This window comes from Amphiura filiformis, unplaced genomic scaffold (genome assembly GCF_039555335.1).
Source record: "Amphiura filiformis unplaced genomic scaffold, Afil_fr2py scaffold_40, whole genome shotgun sequence".
NCBI lineage: Eukaryota > Metazoa > Echinodermata > Ophiuroidea > Amphilepidida > Amphiuridae > Amphiura > Amphiura filiformis.
This window is the reverse complement of record NW_027305504.1, coordinates 166,376-179,976: the sequence shown is the minus strand read 5'-3', so window position 1 is coordinate 179,976 and position 13,601 is coordinate 166,376. Positions and strand designations below refer to the sequence as shown.

Below are 13,601 nucleotides of genomic sequence, written 5' to 3'. Positions count from 1 at the left end.
GTATTTGTGCGTTAACAAATTGCGCGACACGCATACGCGATGAGTTGTTGCTTGGCGTGTACCTTGCTGGTACAACAAAGATTTTCTTTCCTTTTCAATTTCAAACACGAGTGGAATAGTGAAATAAAATCCTTAAAATATTGCAGTTGGAGTTTACAAATCTGGATTTTTCATTCCTTGTATTTATAAAAAACATAACAAGGTACAAACATATCATAAAAACTCAATTTTGAGAAAGAAACAATGGCTAGAGTACACAGCCGCGTTAATTTGGCAGGAATTGCTACACAAAATGAGCCAAAATTCACAAAATTATGTCAAAATCTGAAAAAAGAAGAAGTTTACATTACATTTGGACATAATTTAATGAACTTTGACTCATTTTGTGTATCAATTCCTACCAAATTAATGTAACCTATGAGTTTGATTTTTTTCATATTAAGAATTAGATGTTTGTGCATGTACTGAGCATGTTCTGTTAGTGATTGCACAATAAAAAGTGTGACAATTTAATGGTTCACAGTGGACAATGGTAAAAGTACATTGCTTCCTATCTATTTAGTTATATTTGTCTCAGCTATAAGGTACCTGGGCACAAAATTACCCAAAAATCACAGCCTTAGTTTGCAAGAAGACACCAACAATGATAAAAATAGCAACAACCATATATTTCTTGCCGTGGGCTTTTTAATTCAAATATACATAAATATTTTCTAATATCCTACTTATATTTAATTTAATAAGTTTCCTGCATTTATATAATTTAATGCCCACTATAGTTGGAAATATAAATATGCAGTCGTTGTTGTGCAGCAAGGATAGTTGTCAGGTAAGGTGTTGGAGCAATGTATGATCATCCATCAGAATGACCATCTCTAAATAATTATATTATTAAATGTTAGTAACCTAACCTTAATCCAAATGCTAATCCTATAGGGGCCACAACTTATAAGTTCCCCCTAAATACTTTTTAAAATAAATCAAAAAATATTTGACGAAATGCAAACATGTAAAAAGATAAGTAACCTTATTTGTTTTACACATATGGACCAAATTATAGCGTCACACGTCATTGCGTTCACTCACAATGGTTCATTATGTAAAAAAAGAGACCGTTTAAACAGTGCTTGCATCTGATTCCATAGGAATCTCAAGCAATACAGTAGGCCAGGCCTATTCATGTGTTTGTTAAAGAAAACCTGACCGCTTTGGACTCAGGTGCAACTTTTAAAATGGCCTCTTTTCTTACACAATTAGCCATTGTGACTGAACACAATGATGTGTGACGCTATAAATTGGTCCACAGGGGTAAAACAATAAAACAAATAGGGCTATACATATCTTTTTACATTTTTATATTTTGCAAAATATTTTTCGACTTATTTTAAAAAGTATTAGGGGGGAACTTTAAAAGTTGTGGACTGTATATAACAATACAGATGATCACTGTGTGTAATTGAGTGTAAGTTTGTTCACTTTAAAAAAAAGTCTGTCTCAGATACCCGCACACATTGCTATGTGAATTCCAATTTAGCGCTTGGCACTATGTGTTGGCCGTAATTTTTTTTGCCCGTATGTTCAATTTAAAAAAATATTTTCAGTATCATATCGCCATCCAATTTTGTCTGTTTTTGCAGTTTGGTTGTTGTCTTTTTGTACACATTTGGCCATGATCACTAATGACTGACTATAAAAGAGATAAACAAAACTATTCATTGTGTATGTGTATTACTATGTTTCTGTATTTGAATATCTAAAAGTACATTTAAATATTGTGGCTTCATTGTAAAAAAAAATAATAAAAAATTTAAAAAGCATAACGCTTAGCTTTTTTACCAAATTTGTCGGAGACAGACTTTCTTTTTTCTTTTGGCCTTAGAGCCTATCTTGTAAAACTACCGTAAAACCCCGTCTACAAGCATATAGTGTGCTTCTGATGAAAGCTACATTAATCCAGTCGCCATCATGGAGTTTGAGCAAATAAATTACGGATCCAAGCATATACAAACAAGTATTATTTTAAGACAGATCTATTGTATTGGTATATTAACGCTTGCTTCGAATTAATTAAGCTTGTATAAAAAACACTATATATGCTTGTAGACGGGTTTTACGGTATTGAAATACATGTAGATTTTCAAAATTATGGATATAAAATAGCTATTCCCCCTTAAAACTAAGAGGTAGTTGACTAAACTAAGCGTGGTCGGTTAAGCGTCAGGTGTTAGGTGCGATATTACTTCTTAGTTTCCTCAGCCCATTCCTTATATCCACCTGGAAAGTTCTTGGCACTGTAAAATATAACAAACAATACAAGTTATTAGCAGGGATGGCATTCTTGATATAATGGCAGATTTTGTGCATTTTTATGATTTTTGATATAACTCTGGGCCGTAAAAATATTTGGAAAAAGAGCAGATTTTTCATTGCAAAATTCTTCCAGATCTTTTAACAAAAACAGTGAAAAATAAGTAGAGTTTTTCTTGTCAGAGCTGGTCATATTACATTGCTATCTACTGCTAATATTAGTGTTGATGAAGTAGCTATCTACTGCTGATATTAGTGTTGATAAAATGGCTATCTAGTTTTTCTTGTCAGAGTTGGTCATATTACATTGCTATCTACTACTGATATTAGTGTTGACGAAGTAGCTATCTACTGCTGATATTAGTGTTGATGAAGTAGCTATCTACTGCTGATATCAGTGTTGATAAAATGGCTATCTAGTTTTTCTTGTCAGAGTTGGTCATATTACATTGCTATCTACTGCTGATATTAGTGTTGATGAAGTAGCTATCTACTGCTGATATTAGTGTTGATAAAGTAGCTATCTACTGCTGATATTAGTGTTGATGAAGTAGCTATCTACTGCTGATATTAGTGTTGATAAAATGGCTATCTAGTTTTTCTTGTCAGAGTTGGTCATATTACATTGCTATCTACTGCTAATATTAGTGTTGATGAAGTAGATATCTACTGCTGATATTAGTGTTGATAAAGTAGCTATCTACTGCTGATATTAGTGTTGATGAAGTAGCTATCTACTGCTGATATTAGTGTTGATAAAATGGCTATCTAGTTTTTCTTGTCAGAGTTGGTCATATTACATTGCTATCTACTGCTGATATTAGTGTTGATGAAGTAGCTATCTACTGCTGATATTAGTGTTGATGAAGTAGCTATCTACTGATAATATTAGTGTTGATGAAGTAGCTATCTACTGCTGATATTAGTGTTGATGAAGTAGCTATCTACTGCTGATATTAGTGTTGATGAAGTAGCTATCTACTGCTAATATTAGTGTTGATGAAGTAGCTATCTACTGCTGATATTAGTGTTGATGAAGTAGCTATCTACTGCTGATATTAGTGTTGATGAAGTAGCTATCTACTGCTGATATTAGTGTTGATGAAGTAGCTATCTACTCCTGATATTAGTGTTGATGAAGTAGCTATCTACTGCTGATATTAGTGTTGATGAAGTAGTTATCTACTGCTGATATTAGTGTTGATGAAGTAGCTATTTACTGCTAATATTAGTGTTGATGAAGTAGTTATTGAAATCCCAGCCACACATGTGTCATTTCAAATGGCAAAGTAACTTACACTTCACATCATTGCCATGACAATCTTTGATCTCTCATTTTGGAGTATGAATTTTTATACCAAACACATTCAAATGCTATCGTATGATTGTATAAGAGGATAAAGAACTGTGTCCTGACAGATGAGCATATTTTTGATCCAAGTGAAACCCAGAGAAGATAACTTACACTTCCCACAATGCATGTCTTCCATTCCAATATCCTGTACTGATTTGCTATCTACTGCGACATGGGTTGATAGTCACAAAAGTAGCTCCATGAACAGAGCACATCCAGAACTTGCAAAATATGTTTATTGCTTGACTATTGACCCGTGCTAACGTGCTTAGCCAGCCTATTCTTGAATGAAAACAAAAGGAGATTGTACAGTGTATAATGTAATTGTGTATTTAATGATATGAGGTGATGTATCATGTTGCAAAGGATTCTGGGAAGAGTATAAGGTATCTTTGAGTGGAACCATATAGTCCAATTCAGAAATTATTTAGCTGTTCAGGTTTTTACTTACAGACTATACCCTTCTGCACGTGCTACAGCCAGGGCCTTGATACTTCGTTTGCCAATTCCACAGTGAAACACAAGGTTTGTATCTGTCTTAGATGGTTTACACTGACCGTATTTGGACTTGAATTCGTCGTCGGATAAATTCAGTGCATCTTTAAGCTCTCCAACTGAAAGGAGAAATATATGGGAAGGATTAAGAGTATTTCACGGGCACTTCAAATGTTTTTATATTAAGGTTAGCAACTATTTTAAACTGTTGCAATTTGGTAGTTCACAGCATCTTGCGAATGATAGTGAGCTTTGGCAAAAATTACATTGATCATTTTATAGCGAGTGTGTAGAAGAATTCAAATATCACAGATATACTTTAGTAGATCCTGTGGTTCTTGAGTTATGTTGTAAAGAGGGCTGAAACAACAACACTTTTGTAAAACGTACATAACTCATTAACAACAATAAATCAAGCAAGTTTTCAAAGTATTATGATATGCAGAATGAACTTTTGCAAAACATCAAGTGTTATTTTTCAATAATATATTGATTTAGATAATGAAAATTTGTTTAAAGATGATCCATGTAACGGTGATACTTCGGTCTTTACAAAGAATAGGGTGAACCTCGACACATTTGTTCAGGACATACCAGAGATGTAGACTTGAGTCGTGTGACTTGGACTTGAGTCTGACTCAAGTCACTATTTTTGGGACTTGTGACTTGACTTGCAACTTTTGCAAAATGACTTGACTTACTTGTGACTTAGACAAAATGACTTGGACTTGGACTTGGACTTGGACTTGAAAAAATTGACTTGTTACCAACGCAAGTCTGAGGTTACTTTCCTGTAAATTGAAATTTATGGATAGAATTTATGAATATTAATAGGCCTACAATAACATTAATGAATTATCCGCTGGCGGGCCTCGTGTCCGGCATAACCTGAACTTGAAATAAATAAATGTATTTAACTAGTGCCCTCAATCAGCGACACAGGCTCGGCGTGGGAAGTAAAAGTATGTTGCGTTGAAAACTTACAATGGAGTCCTGTCCCAGCATACACAAAACTGGTGAATAGACTTGTAGTGACTTGTGACAAGTTGTGACTTACTTGCGACTTGACTTGTGATTTGATGACTTGTGACTTGACTTGACTTGCAACTTTTTCAAAATGACTTGACTTACTTGGGACTTGGACAAAAGGACTTGTGACTTGGACTTGACTTGCAAAAAATGACTTGTTGACATCTCTGGGACATACAGGGTAGGCCTATATATTTATGATAATTGTTCGTACCTTTTCTTCTACACGTAGGTCTACATAACCTTCAGTCCTTCACTATTTGCAATTTTTGAACTAACATAAACCGGCACTTCCCTGCATAAACATATAGCCTACTGTAGTAGATTTTGCAAAAAACTAAATAATATGAAAGTGATCTAATGCCGAAGAATTGCATATAACAGGCGCGAAGCATATAGGCCTATATGCCTCTAAATTAGTGTGTTTTTGTTTTGACAAAAGAGTCGAGAAAGCAGATACCTCCACAAAAACATTTGGAATTCGAGCAACTATATTTGATAATATTTCTAATACAGGCGGCCGTACAATGTGGCACTTTTACTACATGCATGGCTGAGAGTGCACATCTGCCTTAATAACGTTAATGTCGGAGGGAAAAGATCAAACTAAAGAAGATTGAACAATATGTGCCAAGTATAAGTTGATCAACCATGTAGTTTAATATTCTCAGATGACCGGGCATGTTGAATAGATTTGAGAAATCTCACGACACATTGACATTACTACATGCCTCAATAATTTCAAATTCAAGAAAAATCAGACAGGGCATGACTGGTATAAATTTATGATTTGATTGTTTCTATTTAACCACAAATCTTATTTTCTCGTGAAATTGTACTAAAAACACTAAACTCAGATCATGCACCAAATAAACTTAGCAGTATTTTCCCCAATTTTGAAAAAACAAAACAAAATCGAGGCAGCGTTGGGATCGAATTGGGGACCTCCCGGTTGTGAAGCACGCCACAAAACCACTAATCCAACTACATAGAGGCCTATTTAGTAAATCACCAAAATGAATGGTAACATAGCTATGCTGAAAAGAGCTGTATTAACAATAACAAGTTATGTGACCAAAGATTTGTCTTTGGCGTGTCGCTTTGTTGAAATATCACCAAAAATATCAAGTTTAGAAAAAGGTCCAAATTTCCAGCAAACATGCCTTCCAAAATAAATATACATTCACACACGGTGGCCTAGTCATTACCTGGCACTGTGATGTGGTTATAGGTCCCGCCTTCCCCTCCCCATGTACCAGTACTTTTAGATTGCCTTTTACACACCCCTTAAGGCAATTACACTTGTAAGCATTTTTATGTGTTTCATTTAGACCTAATCATTATGAATTCGCATCACGTGCATTGCATGCACGAGCAGTGGTTTTAATAGTGAGATATTAGTGAGACCTGGTTCGGTTTGAGTTAAAATATTAAAAACACGTTGATAACTTACATGGTAAATTGAAAGATTTAGGAATTAGACCTTGTCCTAGCGCTTCTTCTTTTCCTCTGACGTCAATAAGTTGTATGTCTCCAGATTCAATCCTCTTTACAAGGCCAGGATAATAGACATTATTTTCATCCTCCAACACAGCATCTAAATTAAAAGGTTTGGTACAGGAAAAAAAGAAGGGAGTAATTATTAAAAATAGTCCAAAGAAAATGGGACTCTTGAACAGAAAAAGAAAATAATTATGGTCTTTAATCAATTTCGTGGGGCGGGGGATGGTTTGAAATTGTCAGTTGAGAGAAAGGCAAATTTCGGTACAATTACCGAATAGGGTGCAACTTGCTAGACTTGAGTCCAGTCCTCGTTTACAGAGTTTAGGGTTAGGGTTTAGGGTTGGGGTAGGGCAGTCTTGTAATAAGACTAGTAGAAGGCATTTTTGTGGGGTTGTCCCCATCCCCATGTCTAGTATTAATGTACCCAGAACGACACAAGGCCATGTGTCCTGAACTCGCCACCCTTAGCGTTACATGACACATATTATGAATTTTTACACCAACCGGGTTTCTAATTAGATTATCTCGACAATCATCAACCCTAAACTAGCAAAAGTATACATTTTTGGAAAGCTGAAGGCATAAGCAATTCAAATATATACATTTCAACTCATTATACAGGGTGACCTGCAAGTTATACAGGGTGGAATAAAAACGATTTTGATAAAAAATGGGTCACTCAATGCATTGCTTATTACCAACTTAAAGTAATAAACTGGAAGTAAACAACATTCATTTGGTTAGAGGATATGGAGAGCCAACTGACTTTGGAAGAAACCGAAATCACAGCTGTTTGGTAATCTCGGAATATAGGGTGTCCCAAAGTATGTTAGATTTTTTTACAATTCAACATATTTTGAACCTAAACATTTTCCCCCTTACCCATATAAAAACAATATGTCCATATTTAGATTCCTCGTCAAATTTCCCTTCAGAAAATCTATACTTTGACTATGATAGGATAAGTGATTAAAATTTTACAGTAACTTTTAGATTTTGAAGACATCTGCATTACTTACTACAGTGTTTAATATGACAACGGGTAGTTTTGTATGGAAAAGTTTGTATTTTCTAGACTAAACCAATCATAAATGATTAAAAACAATTAGCAGAATTGTTTAGCTGTAAGGCCGAGAGTCTTTTAGATGGTAAATAGAGTCCAACTCCAATTTACAGCCTTTACAGAAGCAGATTACGCACTAAAATACCAATCCCATAGAGTTTGTGTGTACCACATCCCCACCACCACATCCCCCACCACCGCCACCCTGCCCCTTCTGAAGTCTATGATGCACAGTGTTAGTATTAAAAAAGTTCAAGTATTTCTTTTTACAGGGTTGAAAGTGCATTTTATTTAGCAATAAAATGATACCACAATCATGACAATAACTTCTTGCTTGACAGAGATATCATCATTTGTTTTGAGTCGACTTTGGCAAAATGTAACGTCGCCACCTTTTTTTGGTGGCGAGCTCAAAACACACGACCACAATGCAATTCACATTAATATTTAGACTACCCATATAAAATTCTTCCTGGTGTACACTTATAATAAGGCCGTGTAAAATTAATATTTTGGTTCTCGTCCCCTCCCTCCTCAATTTCTGGGATTTGTTAGATTTTTTTTTTTTTTTTTTTTTTAGATTTTTCAATTTTTTTAGGCTTGGGAATGATTTATGAAATCTTCATACATATAAATAAGTTTATTAGAGAACAAGCATCACTTCCAAGTCTTTTTGTGGTACTCTAGGGGTTTATCCTCAGAATCTCACATTTGAAAAAAAAAAGGGCCTCATCGTTTCCTCGAGCACTCAGAAGACCGAAAACTACTGACAATGCTAATTTTACATTGAAAAAAAAAAAAAAAAAAAAAAACCACCTCCCTCCCTCATCAATTCATGAAAATCCTCTGGACGAGAACCAAAACATTAATTTTATACGGCCTAACTACTACAGTAATGCCAGAAAAGTGTGACTTATGTTAGCTAAAACATTTTTGAAAAAGGAGCGGATAATCTGAACTGAGTAGAACCAGTAATGGTAACCATGGTCCATGTAATAATTGTATTGCAATCATTCCCTCAATGCGACACACATGCTTAGATTTTGACCAAATAATATCATTATTTGAACTTTATGAATCGCACATTTTCTCGCGCATTTATTGCTGAGATTTGTCCCAGTTATAGCATGGGGGTGGGGGGCACTCACGTATAAAAGTTGTAAGCATCCGCGTGAATTGACTTTCTGTTTGAGTTTGATTTGAAATTTATTGTGCCCTTTCTTCTTGTCATTATGATTGTTGAAAAGATAGCAGAGTAGGCATATAGCCAATTGCGTGTAGAAATTATTTTTCTTTATAAGTTACTGTTTTGAAAATGTCGGTTGTAGATATATGTGTTTTTTAAAAGTTAAAAGTTACATTTAATATGCTAAGTCACTTCAATACAATATCTCACCCGCCATCTCGGTGCGCCGTGTTAGTTTTCAGAGAGTAGGCCTGTACCGTACTTCCAAGTTTCAGCACGTGTCCTTTATACAGTCTGTAATAAAAGTTTAATATTACGGTATAAGCGACGGAAAAAAAACCTTGCTCTACGGGCGGACGGACCTTTCAAGTATTTTCTTTTTTTCGTCGCCTAATAAAAGACACAAACAGGCGAATAGTTTCAGAGTATATCCGACAATGCCGTAATTGTGAGTTATAGGCCTAATGGCATTCTGTCAATGTCCCAACTATGTCTATGTTTGAAGCGGAAATAGTGGAACGACTTCCCTCCGGCGTGTGTGCCATACGCCTAAATCAAAAAGAGGAGGCTAGTGTTATTTAGGCCTATACACATTTAAATGGGATCGTTGAAGTGGAAGGCTCGATGTCCCCTCAATTCATTCTGGTCCCTGCAAGTTCAATGAAAAACACAATGTCCCCACAATTGCGAATTGCGGTATACACTCTTAAAACGATCTACTCATTTAAACTTGTCAACTTCAGATGGGGACAAAACACTCTTTGAAATGAATAGATCTCTTCAAAATGAATCTCTAGGCTGCAAGAGTTTTGTTAGCATGGTTAGAGGGATGGGGGATTTTGGCGCATATTCAGGGCCAATAATTTTAAATAAAAATGCTCTTAGGGCTCTTTTTTGGCATGCCGTGGGTGGGGTGAGCATTTTCTGGCAGGCCATTTTGAACTTCCCCACACAGAATCATTGCTCAGCACCTTTATCATGTTTATGCCATCATACATGCATTGAATTTGTATTTTGCGATGAGGTCATCGATAGTGTCAAGCAATTTTAATTAACTTCCAGCTACGCACGTATAGCCGCGATTGTTAGGCCGTATAAAATTAATGTTTTGGTTCAGAGGATTTTTATGAATTGAAGAGGGGGGATGTTTTTAAAAAAAATTTGTTAATCCAATGTAGGCCTAAAATGAGCATTGTCAGTAGTTTTCGGTCTTTTCCAACAATGCTCGAGGAATTAAAGGACGAGGCCGCTTTTTTTTTCAAATGTGAGATTCTGAGGGATAAACCACCGGCCTAGAGTATCACAAATAATTGTTCTCTAATAAACTTACATAATGTGTATGAAGTTTTCATAAATCCTTCCAAGTCGGGGGAAAAATCTGACAAATCCCAGAAATTGAGGAGGGAGGGGACGAGAACCAATATGCCTACAATAATTTTATACGGCCTTAGGTAAAATAGTCCGGGAAAATAGTGTGGGGTTATTTAAATAGTTGCTTTTTAAAACATTCAAAAAAACCGTTTATTGAAAATTCAGTACTGGTAGCTCTCAGTGCAAACAAAATGTTTAAAATATCAAAATGTTATGGCAAAAAAGTTGGTATAGCTAGTTTAAAAAAATATTTTGTCACTAATATGTTTTGCAGTTTTGTGTTGATTGTTATTAAACCGTTACTTTTATATACCCTTAATACATTATGTTTTAAAGGGGCATTTCGTGATCCACAGCCTCATCCCCCACTTTTCTCAAAAAAGTTGAGATTTTTATATCACTGGAAACCTCTGGCTACATAATGTTTATGTACAAAATATTTCTTGCAGATTAATTCGTTTTGCAAAGATATCGTGAAATTTGAATTTCGTTCTGGTACAACGCATTGTCTATGGAGCATTGTAATACACATAAGGCTAAGTAAAAAATAAAACATGTTTCACGTCCGGGTTTTCGAAAAAAAGGAGGAAGAGGGGGCTTTTTATTTTCTATTTTTTATTGCAAAATTGGTGTAAATACCCATACTTGGAGCTGTTTTAGCGTACAATCTGTATACAATAATGCCTGGAAAAAGGAGGAGGCCCTTTTTTATTTGTTGTTCTGAGAGTTACACCCCTCTAATGATCACAAAACCTTCCTAAAATGTTTCTTGTATCTTAACAAGGCTATAGAAAGCATCCCAACTTCCTAGACATATTTTTTGAAAAGTTATAACTGAATTTCAAAAAATAAAAATTTATTTGAGAAAACCTCAAAAAAGGAAGCGGGAGGGGACGTGAAACATGTTTATTTTTTTATTTGGCCTAATCATGCATAACTCGCAAACGCAAAATCGGAATCAACTGAAATTTTGGGAATAGGCTTTTTCGTGGATATGTACTGAAAAATGTCATAAAAAGAGGATGCTAGGATCACGAAATACTCCTTTAAACCCGACATTAACATAATTGAAGTGCCCCCCCGGGCATTAACCATACTAGCTACGTACAAAACATGCATGGGTCGGACCACCATGCAATGTATAATGCACAACCGCCATCCCGGTCACCATCACTGCACATAATGCAATCGGTATGCATGTATGTAGCTGCATGTAATCACATTCTGAACTTGAATTCCAAAATGATGTTTGAAAATAGTGTTGGAATGTTATTTTACTATTTATTGGCTTAATGCCTACACAATCAATACTATTAGGTATAATTATTTTGACAGACATATAATAAAATAGGCGTACTTACCCGTAAATAGCGCCTAGATAAGCACCTGTACTGTAGCCTATTATAGCTGTACCTACCTACCAACTAATCGACTTCCAAAGATATATGATCAGAGATAAGAAAGTGACACGCGTTGGTAATGCAGATCAATATACAACGACCTTCGAAAAATACTTGAACGACCTTTTCTCACAAAGTACGGTAGTTGAATACCCGGTTGAATACCATTGAATGGATTTAATTTGAACGCATTATATTTAAATGCTATATATAGCATACGGAATACAGGTCGTCGTAGTCATGACATTGGTCTCAAAACCTGTCTCAATGAATAGAAGGAACAGCGCCGTTGCATCAAGGCTGTATTAATCATCATAATGCTCTGGGTTGGCGCTACCGGGGGCGCTTCAGCAAAATGTACTTGTCGCCAGCTAGAGATGGCCGTGCAAATTCAACTTTATTGCCCATTAGGACCTGAGCACGTTCCTGTATGGAACCTAAGCAACCATACTGGACCAAGATGCGAACAGACTCTATCTCGGGATCAACTGACAAGTTAGTTTATGGGAGCAGTGGCATCATCATCAGACTGATGACCCAGTGCACATTATTATATTGGGTGACTCATTTTTCCTACTCATCATCATCGTCATCATTATCGTCATGATCATCATCATCATTATTAATATTATCATCATCATCATCATCATCATTATCATCATTATCATCATCATCATCATCATCATCATCATCATCATCATCATCATCATCATCATCATCACGTCACCACCATCATCATCATCGTCGTCGTCATCATCATCATCGTCATCACATCATCAGCTATAACGCATACGGTTGCCTTTATATCTTTTTAAGTAGTTTGTGATCAGTTGGAACTGCATGTCTCACTTAATTTCAAATAATGTTCGTTATCACTAATTTTGAATAAGGCCCGCTATCTTTATTGAAGGTTCGCTATCTCTAAGGTTCGCTCCCGGGGGGGGCACTTCCATGACAGATATGCATCATGTGCCTCGGGATAGACCCCCTTTTTCAAGCCGGCTTGTACCCAATGACCCCCTTTTTGTGTTATGGTCCTACCTATTACCCAATGACCCCCTTTAAAAAAAATTCATGTACTCAATGACCCTCTTTTTCTATTTCCTGCTATACCCAATGACCCCCCTTTTAATTCCCAAATTTAGGTGGTATTTGTGTTCTTTTCCAGAAAGTGGCCAAGTTGTTTTTACGCAGTTTGGCACTTATTTGTGTGTACTTAATGATAGTTTTGGCAATCCTGTACTTAATGACTCCCATTTTACTTTTTGTTACCCCAATGACCATCCTTTTTTCAAAGTTTCATACCGAATGACCCCATTTTTATTCAGGTTGTGTACTGAATGACCCCATATTTTTGTAATTGTACATTTGACCTGAATGCCCCCTACTTTTAACATGGCCGAGGCACATCCCTGCCATTTCAGATAGGGAGTGCCTCCCCCGGGGGTTCGCTATCACTAATTGCATTTAAGGTTCGTTGTACCTAAGGTTCGCTATCACTAATTTTAATTAAGGTTCGCTATCACTAATTAATTAAGGTTCGCTATCTCTAAAGTTCGCTATCACTAATTTAGATTAAGGTTCGCTTTACCTAAGGTTCATTATCACTCATTTTGAATAAGGCCTACTATCATAAATTCAAACCAATCAAGAAAATAGTGAATCATTAAAGCAAAAAAGAAAATTTTATACATATCTGCACGGAAATCATCATCATTATCATTTTATTGTCATTCAAATCAACATACAAAATATATATGGCACCAAATTTGAATGAGGAGATGCTCAAAAGGCCTGAAGCGATCCCCCGATACACTGACCCAGAGGATGATTTAAGCACTTCCCAGCGCTCCACTGGGGTCAACTTGCGGTTAGCACAGCTGTGTGAGTGAA

At 35.8% G+C, this 13,601-nt stretch overlaps 1 protein-coding gene across 3 annotated transcripts; it reads right to left on the bottom strand.

Annotated features, from left to right (window-relative positions):
- Positions 1–669: 669 nt before the first annotated feature.
- LOC140144120 (thiosulfate:glutathione sulfurtransferase-like) lies at positions 670–11,903 on the bottom strand. Of its 3 annotated transcripts, none has more exons than XM_072165956.1 (5): positions 11,804–11,903; positions 9,148–9,231; positions 6,639–6,782; positions 4,113–4,275; positions 670–2,291 (listed from the first exon to the last, which is right to left on the bottom strand). In XM_072165956.1, exons 2-5 carry the CDS (start codon positions 9,152–9,154, stop codon positions 2,237–2,239), a joined length of 369 nt encoding a protein of 122 aa, XP_072022057.1. In that variant the 5' UTR covers positions 9,155–9,231; positions 11,804–11,903; the 3' UTR covers positions 670–2,236. The 3 variants fall into 3 exon arrangements, with proteins under 3 accessions (XP_072022057.1, XP_072022058.1, XP_072022055.1); XM_072165957.1 differs by having other exon boundaries at positions 11,726–11,814; XM_072165954.1 differs by lacking the exon at positions 11,804–11,903 and adding an exon at positions 11,670–11,795.
- Between the last annotated feature and the right edge of the window lie 1,698 nt (positions 11,904–13,601).